This window comes from Eriocheir sinensis, chromosome 53, assembly GCF_024679095.1.
Source record: "Eriocheir sinensis breed Jianghai 21 chromosome 53, ASM2467909v1, whole genome shotgun sequence".
NCBI classification, from domain to species: domain Eukaryota; kingdom Metazoa; phylum Arthropoda; class Malacostraca; order Decapoda; family Varunidae; genus Eriocheir; species Eriocheir sinensis.
Window position 1 is genome coordinate 1307398 of NC_066561.1, and position 21777 is coordinate 1329174.

Sequence of the window (21777 nt, forward strand, 5' to 3'; positions counted from 1 at the left end):
TTCGGCTCCTCAAAATGTTTTTTTATACCTGTTTTCAAATACCAAAAAAAAAAAAAAATTTGCGAAAACGACCGTTTTCTCGGTAGTACGAGGGGGGAGCCACAAGGTAAGCTAAGGGATGGTGCTGTGTCAGGTACAATGATGTATTTCTTCAGAAATATCACAAAATGAAGCAAACAAAACCTTATATAGTGTGTGCAATGGTGTGAATAATGCCGTAAAATAGAAATGCAGAGGGAGGACTACTCATTGACACCAATGATAACATTTCTTATTGGCAGGGAAAATTTCGTTGTAGACACCTGCAGCTTTCACAGATTATGGATAAATGATAGAGGAGTATTTATTTTCTCGGAAGTCATTTTCTTAATTATGCGGATTTTACAGCCTATAATTAAACGGTTGGCAAATAACTAGAGTTTACGATGAGAGAGAGCTGTTAGTTACCTAGAAAGTCGCTCACGAACAGACTATTCATAACACACCTCGAACCAAGAAGAAGGTTCTAGAATGTGAACTAGCCCCTGAGGCGCTGAGCCTCTGAGGGGCGCCAATGGTCAAACTGCTGACACCGCGGGATTAGTGTTGCCCAAGGCAAGGTGCCTATATTCCGAACTAGCATTGTCCACATGAGTGAACAGAGTAGAGATTGCTGTCAGTAAACGGTGAGGAAGAAAAGGTGAGGTTCAGAAGAGGAGAAGTGGTTTTCCACAGAATGGAAGTTAAAGCAAAGACCGCGAGTGTTGCAGAAGTTAATAAAGGAAAATGTTGAAAATCTATCAGAGCACCTCTCAGGTCGGGAACCGAAAGTGGGGGCCGCTCTTGGGGTATTTGAGGTTCCCCTCCCAGACGGGGACTCCGAGGCAGTACGTCGGCTAGTTCTATTTTATGTTGATTAATTTTGGGGAGGTGGTGTGTGTGTGTGTGTGTGTGTGTGTGTGTGTGTGTGTGTGTGTGTGTGTGTGTGTGTAGTGTGGTGTGGAAAGTAAGAGAATCTCTTTACAGAACATGCTGAACTACTCTCTGGTGTTAATGGGACAATAGGAAAACGGAAAGTGAGGACACGGGAAGGGACTTTGGTGGGCTTGCAGCACCCACCTTGCTTCCAGTATATGTCTCACTGGGAGTGGCTTACGCCCGTTTAGGGAGGTGTCTTCCTTCTTACTCCCGGAAAAAAAGGTGAAGCTTTTCAAGCATGTTTTGTATGTACATGAGACACAAGCACGGGCGTGGCATACTGAGAGCTTGGGGTGTACCCAGTGAAACTTATGCCAAGTGTAGGATGATGAGCAACTGGTCCAGACTAATTGTAGGGAAAATGCCATATTGAGTTTTGTTACTTGTTTGTTACAGTTACACAAGTCTCAGGTGGATCCATTGCCAGGGTTGGATTATATAAGGAGAATATGCATAAAATGTGGAATGTCGGGTGTGTGGCTGTCTCAAACTACACATATACCTACAGGGGTTAAAGAGGTTTTGAACGGTGGTTAAAATATCTTTTGGTAACAACTTATTGGAACGTAACAATAACAACAAAAAATAACATTTGCAGTAATTATAGAACTTTTGAAAAAAGTTTGGAATGGAAGAATACTTTGTAAAACTAGCTAAAATTGATCGCCTTTACCTAAGAACATTTCACACTGGAAATAATCAGTTACGGTCAGTAGTGAGTCAGTGACAGATATCGCGGTAATAGAAGGGAGGAACGTTATTGTGATAATTGTAACGATGGTCAGACATGCTTCGTCTCGGTACCAGAACCAGGCTATTATTCAGCTAAGGAGCAGGTTCATCCCTGGCTATGTAAAGTAAGCCCAAATCAACTTAAATTCACTACACTAATGCAGAGTTGAAATGTAAATCTATTGAATATCGGCTCATCTGTATTTCCTCCTGCCTACGACTTGAACTCTTTCAAGAGGAGGGTATCAGGACACCTCTCCTCCCGAAATTGATTTCTCTTTTTGGCCACTCTACTCTATTTAGGAGCAGTAAATAGCGGGATTTTTTTTCATTATTGTATTTTTTTTACGCCCTTGCACTGTCTCCTCTGCGGTAAAAAAAAAGTTTCGAGACTTTAGGTAGATAACAGCAGAGAAATCGTCTGCTGAAAGGTTTGGTGACACAGTATAGGTCACGCACCACCTTCTGAATACTATATCAACATTAATGAGGGGTTGTGCTTCTACTTTTTTGTGAGGTCTGAGCAGAAGAATACATTATTATATTTATTGTTTCCCCCCCCCCCACCCCACCCCCACACCGGTAGAACGCCCCTTGCAGAACCCATACTGGCATTCAGATTGAAGGTCAGAAGTTTATAGAGGCCTAAGAAATTTCCTGTTAACGATTGTTTCATAAGCTTTAGAAATTCAGGAAAGTATTGTCTCCGTCACGTATTTTCCTCTTCCCTCCACACACACACAGCTCTCTTGGACAGAATTGAGAGGGTACCTCTTCAGCTCAATGGTAGAGGAGTGGCTTCCCGTCAAACTGGTCAAGGGTTCACTCCCTGGCGTCGATAATGGTCGTTTACCATTTTCTGAGTCTGGACCAGTATCATGTGTGTTTACATACATGCAAAAGCCATGTGGATGTACAGGAGAGTTGAATTCTAGGTGTTACAATTCTGTCAACAAAATTTTGAGAAATGCAACGCCTACTAGGGTGACGGATCCGTACAAGGTCTTCAACACTGAAACGATGCTCATCGTCCGCCGGCTGACCTCGCTGTGCCACTCTGTCAGTACCAAGCAGCCTGACCTTGTACCTGAACACCTGGCCGGCAGGGGCGGATGCGGAGTCGTTAACTAGCGGCTTCTCGTTACAGCGGCAAATTGGCTCGGCCACACAACAGCCTTTCCTCGTCAGTGCCGTTATCATTGTTCTGTGGCAGCTTTAAGATATTTCGTTACCCGAAGAAACGATGGCAAAACGATAACTGACTGATATTCACCAGCGACTGGTGAATGAACTACGAACGTTGGCAGCGTTGTCAATCAGTAGCTTCTGGAGTGCTTTATTCGTATGTTATAAAAACAAACAAACAAAAAAATATCCAGCTGCTCCATAACACTTGTGGCGGCGTGACGTCTTAACGCGTCTGACCACAGTCGACGTGCGTCGGGTTGTGTTGGCGGCAGACGTGACGACAGATGCCAACTCTGCCCCAGATTTATGAAGCTCCAAACGTTCCTTTCCGCAACAGACGGGGACAATCGACTCCCGTGAGCAACACTATGGACCTGCTGCAGCAGCAGTGTTGCATATTCTTCTGCAGAAGTGAAGTCGTCAGGCCAAAGACCTGCAGCGTGTCTAATAAGTCACAGTGGCTCGTCCACGCAGCGGTGGGCGGTGGTGTGCACACAGGAGCGGTGCACTCCCCCGGGGCGAACACCACCCTGTGGAACATCTCGTGGTTGAGGCAGGAGGCACGGTTTGAGGTGCACCTCTTTTCTTCCTCCCTCACGCTGGCGATCCCGTCCCAGGCAGCGGGTGGTCCCACGGATCTTGACAAGTGTTGATTCAACTTCCTCATGCTGGCTGAAGAGTGTTCCTCATCCTGAAGAGTAATTAACATCGGCGTCAGCGTCCTGCTTTACTAGATTGGCGAGTCAGCTCCCCAAGTTGGTTTCAAGAGTTTCCTGTTAGGCTGGCACGGCCACAGGCTCAAGTCCTTGGTTCACAGCCAGAATATGAGCTAACAACTCTCTCTCTCTCTCTCTCTCTCTCTCTCTCTCTCTTATACTAGAATACATACAAATTTTACAGAGAAAATTACACCCTACATAACATAGGTTTAAAAAGTAAAATTTTGTAGGCTAAAGGTTACATAGTTAGTGTTACCTATCTTAAAACCTAACTCTGCACACATTTATTATATGCGGCTAAGCAACCAGCCATTCACCGCTGTTTTAAAACTTTGGAGAGTGACTCCTCTAAGGTTCGGCCGAGTCACCAGTAAGTCGTTCCATAAACCTTCCTTATCCAGGTTGAGGAAGTTCGATCTCACGTAAGTGTCACGTAACAAAATAATGACCACAGGGTCTTGTTAATAAATTGCCTCTTGAAATTTGCTAAATAATAACTGGATCCTTTGGAAATCGGAAAAAATACGGTCACTCGTTTCACTTCGAACTGCTGAATGCTGGAGCAATTTGGTGCAGTGTGCACATTTTCCATCATTACAGTATACGTCACATTTTTAAGGCGTTAGTATGCCTTGTGAGACAAAAACGTTTGACGACCACTCAGTTAGACTATGGATCCTTGCTAGTTGGCTAAAGAGCCCTCTGCTTCACCAACATGAGCTAACAGACAATGTAAAGGCAGCGGCAGTCTCCCGTCATGACTCATCTACAGTTACAGCAACAGCAGGAAGTAACTCTTCCTCCGCCTGCTCTTGCCCTGCAGGCTGCAACTCATTGCCTTGGTCCCCTTTCTATTTGAAATAAAGCTGATTATATCCATAGCCTCAGACTTAGGTCTTGCTCGCTACTACCATGGAGGTAGGCCCACAGCACCGAGCGCGCTGTACTGGTGAGTGAAGCCAGTTTTCGTGGTCTCAGCTGTCAAATCGGGCGCCATATTGTTCAAGCCGTGAGGTACGAATACGAGGGTGGAGCGCGCCTAACATGGAGGGCGCTTGCCGTTAGAGTTAGAGTACCGCATCCATGGAGTACCGTAATGTTTTTATGTACTGTATGGTGAGGCGGTGGCTGAATCGACAGAGTAACAGCACCGCGTTCAGGAGGACGCGAGTTCAATCCCCGCCCGGTGCCACCAAGCTGGGATTTTTCAGCCGCCGCCGAGTGGCTCAAAACTACTCACATGCTGACTCTAGATTCTAAGATTAAAGATGAGCTCCGGGAGGGCAGCATGAGACAATGCAAGATGGCGCTACTATAAACAGTCGCCTGCGCCAGAACGGGCTGGGCCGACCATCAGGACCCACCGGGAAGAAGCCTTGGGCCGACCATCAGGCCCCACCGGGAAGAAGCCTACCGGCGCGACGTAACAAAAAAAAAAAAAAAATGTTATCTACTTACTGTTTTCCAGCACTTGAACATGCAGGCGTATGAAATAAAAATAATTTTGTAATTTATTACTGTAAATATACTGTAATAGGTAAGAAAGTAGTAATGTATATGATATCCAAGAAGCGCTGTAATGTATTCATGATCACCAAGAAATGCGGTGAGGACAATTCATCACCAAGATGTGTGGTCTCCTTAATAAATACAAGTTAGAAAATTGTAAGCAGCAAAGCATGTACTGCCAGTCTGCCACACGAACCCTCATGAAATGTCACACGCTGACACGTGGTCTGGCCGGCCGCTCAAGGAAGTACTTACATCCATTTGGCCACTCCTCCCCGGCTTGAACAATATGGCCGACTGACAGTTTAGTGGCTTCAAACCGCGAGACTCCATGGCCCCCCCTGGCTACTACCAGTCAACAAGATCTCTCGCTCACACGTTTCTGCCTTTCAACATCTACCTTTCCTCTCCGCTAGGAGTCTGTCTACATACAGTTTGTACCTAAGAATTGTGACCCTTCCAACCTCTCAAACTACCGTCCTATTATTGTTTACATCAAAGGATGCGGCTCAAGGGCAACAAAAAGAGTAAACAAAAAAAAACAAAAAAAATACCGCTACTCGCCGCTCCCACAAAAGTAAAAAGTAAAGAGTAGCCAAAAGAGAGGTCAATTTCGGGTGGAGAAGTGTCTTGATACACTCTTCTTGAAAGAGGTCAAGTCAAAGGCAGGAGGAAATACAGACGAAGGAAGACTGTTCCAGAGTTTACCAGTGAAGGGGATGAAAGAATAGAGATGCTGGTTAACTCTTGTATAAGGGGTTTGGACAGTATAGGGAAGAGCATGAGGATAAAGTCGTGTGCAGCGGGGCCGCGGGAGGGGGAGGGAGGCATGCAGTTAGCAGGTTCAGAAGAGCAGTCAGCATGAAAATATCGATATAAGATGGAAAGAGAAGCAACATGGCGGCGGAATATACTTTCCTAACTCTCTAAAGCTTTTGAATCGGTCCTTAACCGGGAAATCGTATAGCACCTATTTTTTTTTTTTTTTTTTTTTTTTTACGTTGCTGCCTATTGCGCCGGTAGGCATCTTCCCGGTGGGGCCTGATGGTCGGCCCAAGGCTTCTTCCAGGTAGGGCCTGATGGTCGGCCCAGCCCGTTCTGGCGCAGGCGAGTGTTTATAGTGGCGCCATCTATGCACCTCTGATCTTAAATCTGATCATCAGTGTTGGTTCCACAAGGTGCGTTCTAGTGGTGACCTTACCTTCCTGACTGACTCCTGATCATTCTCTTTTAGCCGTTTCGGTGAAACTTTTGCGGTTGCTTTAAACATATAAAAAGCTTTTGATACAGTCTGGCACAAGTCTTTGCTATCTAAACTACCATTCAGACATATTCTATCCCTTTTGCTGTACTTTTGTCTGTACTGCTATTCTTCGACAACACTCAGCCGACCCCTTCTTCCACACTAAACATATCCAGTCTATCCTTAACTCAGAAACTTCACTTCTCTCCTACCAAATCAGCTTCCTCGATGTGGAGCAGGCATCTCATGTGTGGGGAGCTCCACACACACACACACACAGCTCTCTTGTACAACACTGGAACACACCTCCCATCCAGCACGCCCCGCCCTTCAATCTCAACTATTCACAACAGTTCTCTTTTTTGAGCGTTTGTAGGGCTGGCACTTCGAACCATAAGCATGAAGATTGCTGGTATGAATTTTAAAGTGACGGACTGACAGGCTTCGGCCTCCGGGCGCTTGTTTCACAAGTCTGTATGAATATGTGGTGGTATGTGATACTCCGTGCTGGGCTTCCCACAGCCAATCTCCAAACTCGTGACGTCACCTGTGGGTGGAGCTTAGCAAAGCTCAGCAATATAGATGATACCATTTTCCACCCACTGGTAGGAGCTCTAAAGCTAGTTAAAATTATATTTACAAGGGAGAAATAACGATGGGAGAAAAAGATGTCTCATGGAACAGGAGGAGAATAAAGAAAAGAAAAGCAGTTTATTCTAACGAGGTCTCCTAAGCTCCGCCCACAGGCGACGGAACGAGATGAGCCTGAAGCAAACATTGCCACGGGTACCAACCAATTAAAAGCATCAATGTAAATTTTCTGCTATATATAGTGCATGTCACTGTATCAAGCACTGCTTACACAAGTATTTGCCACACAATATTTTCCATTATAGAAATGTACCTAAAATGCATTAATGTTTCGGTTTTCAACGTTTGTTTGATTTGCAGTAGTACCAACACTACACGGAAAGATAGCTTCGAAGGGGGAAGAGAAAATAGCGTTTGATAATACCTCTTGACGGAAACACTTTCTCTAAGCGACGCTTCGACGAAGAGGGAAGAGCTTGACTGATGATACCGCCGTAAGTCTCTTCGTCCTATCAACTCCCCTCAGCTTACTAACAGTCTCCTACCTTTTAAATGTTAAAATAATGGCTTACTGAAAGGTTTAGTTTTCATTAATGCACAAAACTAGTACACAGAAGAAAGAGGAGAAATATTAAGGAAAAATAAATATCTTGTCAGTGACTGCCGCCGCACAGGGAGGGACGTAAGGGCCTGACGTTTACTGACCTTTATCTCTAAATCAACGTACCTGTCACGTCGAAGCGGGTCTGCACCGACGCCGAGCAGCAGCGCGACGCAAGAATCCTTGCCGTGGGAGGCGGCCTTGTGGAGAGCGGTGGTGCCGCAAATGTCGTCAAGAGTCACGTCAACCGGGAGGCGGCCCACCTGCACCACCAGGTACGTGAGCTGCACGAGGCCTTTCCTGACAGACAGCTGCAGGACGCTGCGTCCGGCAGCACGCGGGAGGCCTTCGTAGCGACGGCCTGCCACATGGCTGTCGTGCAGCTTCTCCTGCAGCTGCAGTGCCAGACGCGCCGCTTCCTTCCCGCGCTCCGACTTCTGGCGAATTACCAAGTCCTCCAGCATCACCAACTCCCTCTGGTACTGATACTGTAGGGGGAGATAACAACTTATTAGTGGTTGTGTGTGTGTGTGTGTGTGTGTGTGTGTGTGTGTGTGGAATTCACCATGGTTTGATCACGAGCTGGACCCGTCATCACCATCAAGTACGTTCCAAATTAGAGCAAGGCGCATTATGGTCGATCCCTGGGTACTGCCGGGACCTTCACACACCACACACCCCATCCCCCTTGCTCAAGGGGGGACAGTAACCACTCCTTGTCCGTGGAAATATCCCGACCTGGACAGGGCTTGAACCTCTGCCTGCCAAGCTGTGGGATGCATGCGCTGTCTATGATGTGGGTTCGAATCCGCCGCTAACCACCTGGAATTTTTCAGTCACCGCCGAGTGGCCTAAGACTACCCACATGCTGTCCTGAAGACCACCTATCAACCCGGACTCTAGAAGTAGCTGTACAGCGCAAATGAAATCAAGAATGAGCTCCGGGGGGCAGCATGAGCCAATAATAATGGCGCCACTATAATCAATTGCCTGCGCCATGATGGGCTCGGGCCGACCATCAGGCCCCATGAAATAGCCTACCGGCGCTATTGGCCACATGTAAAAAAAAAAAGTTTAAGAGATCTGAGCAATCTTTGTTCACGCTCGGCAAGTCAAAAATTGACTGGATCCAGCACTTAACGTCCTTGTGGAACGCTGATGTGATTTCCGACAGTGGCTACTCGTATCCTGTATCGATCTTAAGAAGTTTTTTTTGACTCGATGCATCATGAGGCACCCTGGGGCATTCTGCGGATCCGTGAGTTTGCTGGAAAGATTATTTACCTGACGACTGGCCTTTACTCTGGGAGTGTGAGTGCTGTAAAGTTTGGTGGAGGCGTTTCCGGCTTTTTTCCTGTTAATTCAGGAGTGAGGCAGGCGTGCGTCCTTGCTCCATCACTTTTCAACACCTGCGTGGGCTAGTTATGTTGCGAAGTTGTTGATCAAAGTCGCTGCGAGGCATGTTGGCGACATTTAGGTCACTGACCCTGTTTCTGGTGTTGATGGTGTATTTTTCGCGGAATCGCTGGGAGTCCTAGTGATTACTCCCTAAATGCTGCCTAAGGAGGCGAAGCCTCTGGGATTGATGCTCCTCTGGGCCAAAATTAAGGTCCAGTCGTTTGGAGGCTTGCTGGATGACACAGTTCAGTCTGTCCATGCATGTTGTGAGGGTGTCGATATCTCCAAAATTCAATATATAATGGAAGTAAAGTTCATAATTATGATTTAGTAGGAGATGAGATATGAGGTTTCCAGTTGATATTTTGAGTTAAGGATAGACTGATGATGTGAAGTGAAGAAGGAAATGATAGCTGAGTGTTATCGGAAAATAGGGGATAGGTGTTTGAATGATTGTGTCGAGTTGACAGGTGGAGAAATTGAGTTTTTGAGGAGTTGAGGAACTTAAAGTTCCTATTGTCCTACTGCCGATAGGTTTACGGAAAGAACAGGGACTGTCTGCCATTAAGTCCGGAAATGATACGTGAGTACAAAGCTCCGCTGCACACGACTCTTTACTCAAGCTCACCCCTATTATGCAACAGTTAAACGGCATCTTTACTCTTTCATCCCTCACGTTGGTAAATTCTGGAACAATCTTCCTTCATCTGTATTTCCTCCTATCTACGACTTGAACTCTTTCAATAGGAGAGTATCAGGACACCTCTCCCCCCGAAATTGACCTCTATCTTGTCCACCCCTCCTAACTCTTTTTTATAGGAGCAGTGATTAGAGGGCTTTATTTCATTATTTTTTGGGCCCTTGATCTGTTTACTGTAAAACAAAACAAAAAAAAAGCAAATCCAACCTGAAACAATTTCAAGACGATGCTTTTTTTTACAGCAATGGAGACAGTGCAAGGCGTAAAAAAAAGAAAACAATAATGAAAAAAAGCCCGCTACTTACTACTCCTGAATAGAGAAGAGTGGCCAAAAAGAGAAGTCAATTTCGGGAGGAGAAGTGTCCTGATACCCTTCTCTTGAATGAGTTCAAGTCGTAGGCAGAAGGAAATACAGATGAGGGAAGATCGTTCCAGAGTTCACAAGCGTGAGGGATGAAAGAGTGAAGATGCTGGTTAACTCTTGCATAAGAGGTTTGGACAGTATAGGGATGAGCTTGATCAGAAAGTCATGTGAGGCGAGGCCGCAGGAGGGGGGAGGGGGCATGCAGTTAGCAAGTTCAGAAGAGCAGTCAGCGTGAAAATATCGATAAAAGATAGAAAGAGAGGCAACATCGCGACGGAATTAAGAGGTAGAAGACTATCAGTAAGAGGAGGAGAGCTGATGAGACGAAGAGCCTTAGACTCCACTCTGTCCAGAAGAGCTGTGTGAGTGGAGCCCCCCACACGTGAGATGCATACTCCATACGAGCCTAACGATCTTTTGCAGCAGCTTCCTGCCTTCCGCTGGACTCGTCGCCGTGGTTACAGAGTTCTCGTAAACCTATGAACGAAAGGCCAAACATAAAATTAACTTAGTGAACGACTTCCACGTGATTATTTTTGTCAACAACACGACTATCAATTGCTTACCTAAGTCGAGGTAACTTTGTACCTGTGTTGAGCTGGGTCGGCTGGATCATAAGACTGTGGCGATTGTCCAAATGGTATAAATGTTACGGAACCTTAGAGACGGTGTGTAGGAGAGTGTGAACGGGTTCCATCAGCTCAGTATACCGTACTGAGCAGCAGTTTTCTTGTCTTGAGTAATATTATAACGGTAGTTTTTTGTGTTGATATTATACGAGTATTACATGAACATTGTGTTACGTTTTATGGGGTGGTATGTATTGTCGTCTGTTTAGGATGTTAAGGTCTTTTGATATTAAGAAACACGTTCTGGAAGGGTGGTCTGGTGAAGGAACTTGCGAAACAAGTTGTCGCGCAACACTGCTTGGAGCCTCCGCGGCGGCACCTCAGCGTACCAGCACCGACGCCTGTGCTGAGGCAGTGAACCCTTCACTATGGACCGGACACTTGCCCCAGCCCTGTCATTAAGCCGCGAATTTTGGAAAATCAACCGCTTTGGTGCGAATCGCCATAACCTTTATTTCTGGGGCTACAGAAAGGTTTTTGGTATCAATCGACGGCACAAAACGACTCAGAAAAAAAAAAAAAACTATTTTTGAGTTCCTAACCTTGAAACCCACTCATGTTTTGAGAATTTCAAAGAACTTATTTAACAAATACTTTAGCTCTGCCAATGTGCTTTCCAATATGATGCATAACATTTCCCTACTCCAAGTAGTTTCGTCGCTAGAGCTCGAAACGTAAACCCTTTTGAGAGCGATTTTGACGAACTCCAGACATTTTGTCGTTTTTGTCTAGTGTGGCATTGCTATTGCCTCTAGAAGGCTGTAATTTGACATGTAGCCCCTCTTGGCAATGTAGTTTGACCAGCTCGAAGGATTTTGTGATAGCTCGATTCCAAGTTTATCGTAGAGCCGTCACAAAATAGCCTGTTTTTCGGCTTTTTTGCCGCGATTTGGACACGTCCTACTTTTTTGCTTATAACTTTTAATTATTTATTAGTGCTTTCCAATTTTTTGTTTCTGATTATTAATCTGTATTACTAGAGCTTTCATTTGCCACCAAGCACGCCTTCCTAGCTTCAGTAGTTTTTGCTCGAGGTTGACCAGAACTCGCGACGAAAATTCGCCGAATCTGACTCAAATTAAATGTATTATTCATAAATGGGAAGAAATAGGGTTGAATACTAAATAAAAAAATCACATGTATAATAAGACGAGTTATATAGTAAAACGAAGTATCTTCTTATATATATATATATATATATATATATATATATATATATATATATATATATATATATATATATAGATATATATATATATATATATATATATATATATTTAAAATGCTTTTAATACAAAATCGTAAACATATTGAAGTGTTCATATATGAATTTTTATGCAGATATATTAATTTTTGTGGCGTCAGAAAGGTATTTCATCGCGGCGCGTGAAATGAGTCAGATTCGGCGAATTTTCGTCGCGACTTCTGGTCAAGCTCGAGCAAAAACCACTGAGGCTAGGAAGGCGTGCTTGGTGGCACATGAAAGCTTAAAAGGGTTTACGTTTCGAGCTCTAGCGACGAAACTACAGGGAGTAGGGAAATTATATGCATCATATTGGAAGACACATTGGTAGGGCAAAATTATGTGTTAAATAAGTTCTTTAAAATTCTCAAAGAATGAGTGGGTTTCAAGGTTGGGAACTCAAAAAGTTTTTTTTTCAGAGTCGTTCTTTGCGAATTTATTCGATTGTTTACCCTTTCGAGTCAGTTTTTGAGCCCATTCGCTTATTAAGAAATATAGCCCTTTCATTTTGCCGTCCATTGATACCAAAAACATTTATGTAGCCCCAGAAATAAGGGAGTTATGGCGATTCGCACCAAAGCGGTTGATTTTCCAAAATTCGCGGCTTAATGACAAGGGCGCCGTCCATTACTTGAGATGTCACTGGCTGAGGCTTTGAGGCTTGAAAGGCGAACGAAGGTATGCTTCAGCCTCGTGTGTTGCTCGCCAGTGTTTATGGCTGTGAACAATGCACGGCTGTGGCTGCCTGGGAGATAAATATGTTGAGTGAAAGAAAGTCATTGCTTCATTGTGGTGTTTGAACCGTGTATGTGTAATATGCACTCTCTAGTATATATGTAATCATTAGTTACGAACTTACAGCCGTTTTTGGTTAAAATGATTAGATTTGAATTCCTTCTACGAAATGGTTAGCAATGTATTATCCAGTGGTTCATGTTGTTTGTCTAGTAAAAGACGATTTAGTTCGGGCGTCGTCAACTGACGCTTTATCTTGGTTTAAGTGTCGAGGGTTAAGTTTGGTGTTTGGGTCATATGACTAGTTTTAGCATCGTGGTGTTTTACAGGTCAGGCCAGGCGGTGGCGGAAACATTTGCCTAACAGTTTGCCAGGCGGTGGCGGGAACATTTGCCTAACAGTTTGCCAGGCGGTGGCGGAAACATTTGCCTAGCAGTTTGCCAGGCGGTGGCGGAAACATTTGCCTAACAGTTTGCCAGGCGGTGGCGGGAACATTTGCCTAACAGTTTGCCAGGCGGTGGCGGGAACATTTGCCTAACAGTTTGCCAGGCGGTGGCGGGAACATTTGCCTAACAGTTTGCCAGGCGGTGGCGGGAACATTTGCCTAACAGTTTGCCAGGCGGTGGCGGGAACATTTGCCTAACAGTTTGCCAGGCGGTGGCGGAAACATTTGCCTAACAGTTTGCCAGGCGGTGGCGGGAACATTTGCCTAACAGTTTGCCAGGCGGTGGCGGAAACATTTGCCTAACAGTTTGCCAGGCGGTGGCGGAAACATTTGCCTAACAGTTTGCCAGGCGGTGGCGGAAACATTTGCCTAACAGTTTGCAAGGCGGTGGCGGAAACATTTGCCTAACAGTTTGCCAGGCGGTGACGGGAACATTTGCCTAACAGTTTGCAAGGCGGTGGCGGAAACATTTGCCTAACAGTTTGCCAGGCGGTGGCGGAAACATTTGCCTAACAGTTTGCCAGGCGGTGGCGGAAATATTTGCCTAACTGTTTGCCAGGCGGTGGCGGAAACATTTGCCTAACAGTTTGCCAGGCGGTGGCGGGAACATTTGCCTAACAGTTTGCCAGGCGGTGGCGGGAACATTTGCCTAACAGTTTGCAGGGCGGTGGCGGGAACATTTGCCTAACAGTTTGCCAGGCGGTGGCGGGAACATTTGCCTAACAGTTTGCCAGGCGGTGGCGGAGTGGTCAGCTTGCGGTCATCGTGAGCTAGGTTCGAGTCACACCGAACGACGCTGACAGCTTTAAACCATCGCCGGGTGACGGAAGGTTACCCACGTGCTGCCCAGATCTTCAATCAACACAAACTTCAACGACTTCTTTTTAATGTAGCACTGGGGGGCAGCAGGTGCCAAACAAGAGTCATTTATCCCGGCAGACATTATGAATAATACCTGCCTGCCTGTCTGCGCCACTAACGGACCAGGGTCGTCGAAGAGGCACATCAAGAGAGCCTACCGGTGCTAGAGACAGCATCTAAAAACAAAATACAGTCGGGTGACGAGAGACTTCGACTCACCTGCCCCAGTCGTCGCCGCTCCGCCTCCGGCATCGCTCCGCTCAAAAGACGAACGTCGGCATAGATGCTGCTTCCCAGGTGCCTCACGAGCAGCTCGGCCATGTCCGTGTGGCCCTCTTCCAGCGCGGTGGCCAAGGCACTGGTCCCCCACTCCCCGCTGAGGAAGGACCACGCGCCGGCCCGGTGCAGGAAGGCCGCGCTCACGGGACATCTGGCGCGCACAGCCTCCACCATGAGGGCGCTGAGTGCCTGTGGCTCGTCCTCGGGCCACGCAGCACGCCAAGGGGTATCTCCCTCGATAGTCTTCATGAGAGCGTCAATGCCCTCTACAAGCGCCTTGACACGGCCCCGTTCCGCCCGCAGCCGACACAAGTAAGTCTGTGGGGAGAGAGAGTGTGGGTCACGGACACGTGCTGGTGAGTGTTGTGGCAGCGGTGAACGGTACAAGAAACTTCTCTCCCACAACCTTTCCTCAGCCTGCCATCACCTTCCTTCACTGGTGCAAGTCGTCAGGAATGGTAATGGTGACAATCTTATTATATAGTCACATCCATGTCCTGCATAATGTTGGCAGAACTGCCGATAAAAATATTGTGCTCTGTTCCAAGTGACTACGTGATAAAACTCACTGACCAGATAAATTACATCATAAACTAATTCAACAACAACAACAAAAAACAGATAATCAGGTCTCATATCTCTATGTTTACATTGTGACACAACAGAATGGGACCATCCTTTCTAATGGAAGATGACGAACGTCACTAATTTCAGAGATGGTGCCAGGTAGGTGATTGCAGTCCCCTTAAGGAACCCTCCGCCTGTTACTCTTGACCGCGAACTTTTTTTTTCGGCTCCTCAAAATGTTTTTTTTATACCTGTTTTCAAATACCAAAAAAACTTAGTTTTGCGAAAACGACCGTTTTCTCGGTAGTACGAGGGGGGAGCCACAAGGTAAGCTAAGGGATGGTGCTGTGTCAGGTACAATGATGTATTTCTTCAGAAATATCACAAAATGAAGCAAACAAAACCTTATATAGTGTGTGCAATGGTGTGAATAATGCCGTAAAATAGAAAAAAATGGATTATGCAGAGGGAGGACTACTCATTGATACCAATAATAACATTTCTTATTGACAGGGAAAATTTCGTTGTAGACACCTGCAGCTTTCACAGATTATGGATAAATGATAGAGGAGTATTTATTTTCTCGGAAAGTCATTTTCTTAATTATGGGGATTTTACAGCCTATAAATAACGAGAGCTTACGATGAGAGAGAGCTGTTAGTTACCTAGAAAGTCGCTCACGAACAGACTATTCATAACACACCTCGAACCAAGAAGAAGGTTCTAAAAGTGAACTAGCCCCTGAGGCGCTGAGCCTCTGAGGGGCGCCAATGGTCAAACTGCTGACACCGCGGGATTAGTGTTGCCCAAGGCAAGGTGCCTATATTCCGAACTAGCATTATCCACATGAGTGAACAGAGTAGAGATTGCTGTCAATAAACGGTGAGGAAGAAAAGGTGAGGTTCAGAAGAGGAGAAGTGGTTTTTCACAGAATGGAAGTTAAAGCAAAGACCGCGAGTGTTGCAGAAGTTAATAAAGAAAAAGGTTGAAAATCTATCAGAGCACCTCTCAGGTCGGGAACCGAAAGTGGGGGCCGCTCTTGGGGTATTTGAGGTTCCCCTCCCAGACGGGGACTCCGAGGCAGTACGTCGACTAGTTCTATTTTATGTTGATTAATTTTGGGGAAGTGTTGTGTGTGTGTGTGTGTGTGTGTGTGTGTGTGTGTGTGTGTAGTGTGGTGTGGAAAGTAAGAGAATCTCTTTACAGAACATGCTGAACTACTCTCTGGTGTTAATGGGACAATAGGAAAACGGAAAGTGAGGACACGGGAAGGGACTTTGGTGGGCTTGCAGCACCCACCTTGCTTCCAGTATATGTCTCACTGGGAGTGGCTTACGCCCGTTTAGGGAGGTGTCTTCCTTCTTACTCCCGGAAAAAAAGGTGAAGCTTTTCAAGCATGTTTTGTATGTACATGAGACACAAGCACGGGCGTGGCATACTGAGAGCTTGGGGTGTACCCAGTGAAACTTATGCCAAGTGTAGGATGATGAGCAACTGGTCCAGACTAATTGTAGGGAAAATGCCATATTGAGTTTTGTTACTTGTTTGTTACAGTTACACAAGTCTCAGGTGGATCCATTGCCAGGGTTGGATTATATAAGGAGAATATGCATAAAATGTGGAATGTCGGGTGTGTGGCTGTCTCAAACTACACATATACCTACAGGGGTTAAAGAGGTTTTGAACGGTGGTTAAAATATCTTTTGGTAACAACTTATTGGAACGTAACAATAACAACAAAAAATAACATTTGCAGTAATTATAGAACTTTTGAAAAAAGTTTGGAATGGAAGAATACTTTGTAAAACTAGCTAAAATTGATCGCCTTTACCTAAGAACATTTCACACTGGAAATAATCAGTTACGGTCAGTAGTGAGTCAGTGACAGATATCGCGGTAATAGAAGGGAGGAACGTTATTGTGATAATTGTAACGATGGTCAGACATGCTTCGTCTCGGTACCAGAACCAGGCTATTATTCAGCTAAGGAGCAGGTTCATCCCTGGCTATGTAAAGTAAGCCCAAATCAACTTAAATTCACTACACTAATGCAGAGTTGAAATGTAAATCTATTGAATATCGGCTCATCTGTATTTCCTCCTGCCTACGACTTGAACTCTTTCAAGAGGAGGGTATCAGGACACCTCTCCTCCCGAAATTGATTTCTCTTTTTGGCCACTCTACTCTATTTAGGAGCAGTAAATAGCGGGCTTTTTTTTCATTATTGTATTTTTTTTACGCCCTTGCACTGTCTCCTCTGCGGTAAAAAAAAAGTTTCGAGACTTTAGGTAGATAACAGCAGAGAAATCGTCTGCTGAAAGGTTTGGTGACACAGTATAGGTCACGCACCACCTTCTGAATACTACATCAACATTAATGAGGGGTTGTGCTTCTACTTTTTTGTGAGGTCTGAGCAGAAGAATACATTATTATATTTATTGTTACCCCCCCCACCCCACCCCCCACACCGGTAGAACGCCCCTTGCAGAACCCATACTGGCATTCAGATTGAAGGTCAGAAGTTTATAGAGGCCTAAGAAATTTCCTGTTAACGATTGTTTCATAAGCTTTAGAAATTCAGGAAAGTATTGTCTCCGTCACGTATTTTCCTCTTCCCTCCACACACACACCTCTCTTGGACAGAATTGAGAGGGTACCTCTTCAGCTCAATGGTAGAGGAGTGGCTTCCCGTCAAACTGGTCAAGGGTTCACTCCCTGGCGTCGATAATGGTCGTTTACCATTTTCTGAGTCTGGACCAGTATCATGTGTGTTTACATACATGCAAAAGCCATGTGGATGTACAGGAGAGTTCAATTCTAGGTGTTACAATTCTGTCAACAAAATTTTGAGAAATGCAACGCCTACTAGGGTGACGGATCCGTACAAGGTCTTCAACACTGAAACGATGCTCATCGTCCGCCGGCTGACCTCGCTGTGCCACTCTGTCAGTACCAAGTAGCCTGACCTTGTACCTGAACACCTGGCCGGCAGGGGCGGATGCGGAGTCGTTAACTAGCGGCTTCTCGTTACAGCGGCAAATTGGCTCGGCCACACAGCAGCCTTTCCTCGTCAGTGCCGTTATCATTGTTCTGTGGCAGCTTTAAGATATTTCGTTACCCGAAGAAACGATGGCAAAACGATAACTGACTGATATTCACCAGCGACTGGTGAATGAACTACGAACGTTGGCAGCGTTGTCAATCAGTAGCTTCTGGAGTGCTTTATTCGTATGTTATAAAAACAAACAAACAAAACAATATCAAGCTGCTCCATAACACATGTGGCAGCGTGACGTCTTAACGCGTCTGACCACAGTCGACGTGCGGCGGGTTGTGTTGGCGGCAGACGTGACAGATGCCAACTCTGCCCCAGATTTATGAAGCTCCAAACGTTCCTTTCCTCAACAGACGGGGACAATCGACTCCCGTGAGCAACACTATGGACCTGCTGCAGCAGCAGTGTTGCATATTCTTCTGCAGAAGTGAAGTCGTCAGGCCAAAGACCTGCAGCGTGTCTAATAAGTCACAGTGGCTCGTCCACGCAGCGGTGGGCGGTGGTGTGCACACAGGAGCGATGCACTCCCCCGTGGCGAACACCACCCTGTGGAACATCTCGTGGTTGAGGCAGGAGGCACGGTTTGAGGTGCACCTCTTTTCTTCCTCCCTCACGCTGGCGATCCCGTCCCAGGCAGCGGGTGGTCCCACGGATCTTGACAAGTGTTGATTCAACTTCCTCATGCTGAAGAGTGTTCCTCATCCTGAAGAGTAATTAACAACGGCGTCAGCGTCCTGCTTTACTAGATTGGCGAGTCAGCTCCCCAAGTTGGTTTCAAGAGTTTCCTGTTAGGCTGGCAAGGCCACAGGCTCAAGTCCTTGGTTCACAGCCAGAATATGAGCTAACAACTCTCTCTCTCTCTCTCTCTCTCTCTCTCTCTCTCTCTCTCTCTCTCTCTCTCTCTCTCTCTCTCTCTCTCTCTTATACTAGAATACATACAAATTTTACAGAGAAAATTACACCCTACATAACATAGGTTTAAAAAGTAAAATTTTGTAGGCTAAAGGTTACATAGTTAGTGTTACCTATCTTAAAACCTAACTCTGCACATATTTATAATCTGCGGCTAAGCAACCAGCCATTCACCGCTGTTTTAAAACTTTGGAGAGTGACTCCTCTAAGGTTCGGCCGAGTCACCAGTAAGTCGTTCCATAAACCTTCCTTATCCAGGTTGAGTACCCACGGATGCGGGCATAATTCGGCTGTACCTTATCGTCCAGGAAGGTTTCGCTCACAAACACTGTCTGCCCGTTTCCTGTTTATTACACTGTGAGTTAGCTCGCCAATATTTGTGTGGAAACCTCTAATGTTGGCCGAAATTATTTTTAATTCACCTTTGGGCGGTTTGTAACGCTGGGTGTTGGTGTGTCCCGGCGCCATAATGAATGTTGTGACCGGGCGTGATGACGCCCGGTCACAACATTCATTATGTAAAGGCCAACATTAGAGGTTTCCACTGGGAGGGCGTGGGGGGCTAGAGGTGAACCGCCCGCCCCAAAGTATGATGGATTGTGCAGCTCTGAGGGTTGGTGCAGCTGCAAGGCAACGTTTTTTTAACTCTCTCTCTCTCTCTCTCTCTCTTTACAGGCCTCCAGGGCAATCAATCGATGATAATGTTGAAATGTACAGTGTCTTAAGGCAGTCACTTAATAACAGCGACTCACTGATATTAAGAGACTTTAATCGCCCTCATATTGACTGGGCGACACTGACGGGTACAGGAGGCGAGTCACATAGAATTATCGAAATTTTAGAAGATAATTACCTAAGCCAAATGATTACTGAACCAACTCGAGAAAATAACATACTAGACATTGTCCTAGTCAGTAATGTAACGGTAGGAGAACATCTCGGTTCTTGCGATCGTAAATTACTGCGCGTCGTCATTAGAACTCAAACAACAGTGGCTGAAAATAAAGTAATAGTGCCCAATTTCCAAAGAGCAAATATAGTAGAAATCCGACAAAAACTAACGAAAATTCAACTATCAGATGATGGCAACGTAGAGGAAGCCTGTCTAAACTTTAAAAATAATTTACTCACTCAGCAGAACACATTTGTCCCACTGTGCGAGAAGCGAAGTAACACCAATGAAAGTCCACCTTGTTTTAATGGCGAAAGTAAGCAGGATAAAGAAAAAGCAAAACACTCCCGAAAACAGTGCACGTTATCTTGAAGTCAGTCGGCGAGTAAAAAGATTAGGATGCCAGGCAAAGCGTAGATATGAAGAAAACATTGCAGCCAACTGTAAAAATAATCCGAAATCCTTCTTCAGTTATATAAACAACAGAAAGGCGAGTTGAAGTTGAATTGGACCTCTTAACAAACAGTGACGGAAATTAGTGACTGAAAGCCAACACGTTGTGAACTTGTTAAATAATTATTTTTCCTCGGTATTAGATACTAACAGTCTTCTCTCCAATACCACCAACACCAACGACGACAACAGTACTGTTACGCCACCCCCCACCAGGGGGCAGCATGAGCCAATGCAAGATGGCGCCACTATAAACACTCGCCTGCGCCAGAACGGGCTGGGCCGACCATCAGGCCCCACCTGGAAGAAGCCTTGGGCCGACCATCAGGCCCCACCGGGAAGATGCCTACCGGCGCAATAGGCAACAACGTAAAAGAAAAAGAAAAAAAAAAAAAAAACAGAACACCGAGGGGAGGCGACACGAGGCAGGGCACAAAGGATACACGTTCAACACTAATTTCTAGTTTAATGACAGGTTCCTCACACAGTACAGCAACTCTCAAGGGCACAGAACAGTTAATCAGGCACACAGAGGCACGACAGACTAGCACACGGCTCACGAACGGGGCATTCAGCTGAACCCCCGCCAGTCCAGACACGCGTCTTGCTCACACTCGCTTCCGCTCGCCACCCTCAACTTCCCCTCAGCAACTCTCCTGCCCCAACAAGTAGAGCTGCACCATGCTGAGCTAACATTGCATCTTGCTACAATTTCATCACATTACACATACAATCATACACATTCGTAACACTATCCCCTTCCTAAAGAGGCAGTCGACCCGGCTGCCCCAACATTCAAAAAGAAAACACATAAAATAAATCAAATTAATCAGTCCCCTGGGACATCACTAAAGTCTCTTAACCATCCCGGCCGTCGCCTCTCTCGCCGAGGGCGCCGCTGGGGAGATGCGGGCGGCGGTAGGCAGGCGGTGGCACCCAGAGCGGCGTCGTCGGCCCCAAGTCCTTGCTCAGGGTCATCACTGACGTCTGCCGCTTCGCCCGCACCGCCCATGTTCTCGCTCGCCCCTTGGTCGACCTCTGACACGTCGTCGTCGCTGCTGCTGGGGCTTACGTCCTCTCTTTCCCCGCCGTGGCCCCAGGAATAGCGCCCTGGACCGTGGTAACGCCACAGCCGGTCCACGTGGACAACAGACGGGCGATTTCGTCCCCGTCGAATTCGGTAGGTGACGTCAGAGAGGGCTGCCACCACCGTGTACGGCCCCTCCCAGGGGCTCTGTAGCTTCGGCGAGAGCCCTCGTTTACGGCGGGGGTTATGCAGCCACACTCTGTCACCCACGGAGTACCTCACGTCCCTCTTGCGCCGGTCGTATGTCTCCTTCATGGCCTGGCCTGCCACCTTGAGCTTGCCCCGCACGCGTCGGTGCACCTCAGCCAGGCTTTCCTGCAGTGCCGCTGCGAAGCCAGAGGTGACGGTGGGCAAGCTCACGTCGGGAGGCCGCCCCGTGGCCAAATCCACCGGTAGCCTGAGCTCCCGGACGAACATTGAACACGGAAAAATACATGCAATACACATATATTAGTCTGTCCTCCACCACGTCCTCCACAGTCTCTTCTTGCGCCCCCAAGGGCTCCGCCTGTCAACCACGCCGTCGACCAGCCGCCAGTCCTCAGTGGGCTCTTCCACGCCATCCGCTCCACGTGACGCTCGGGACAGTCGACACCGGCTCCTGGCCTCCACCCTCG

At 46.5% G+C, this 21777-nt stretch overlaps 1 protein-coding gene across 1 annotated transcript in view; it reads right to left on the bottom strand.

Moving 5' to 3' along the window:
* The window catches only part of LOC126983149 (uncharacterized), an 89698-nt gene that overhangs the window by 17801 nt on the left and 50120 nt on the right, over positions 1 to 21777 (bottom strand). The window contains exons 3-4 of the mRNA XM_050835647.1: positions 14135 to 14512; positions 7667 to 8028 (exon numbers count right to left, since the gene is read on the bottom strand). Of these exons, the coding sequence (XP_050691604.1) occupies positions 7667 to 8028; positions 14135 to 14512 (740 nt within the window). The remainder of the gene's footprint in view (positions 1 to 7666; positions 8029 to 14134; positions 14513 to 21777) is intronic.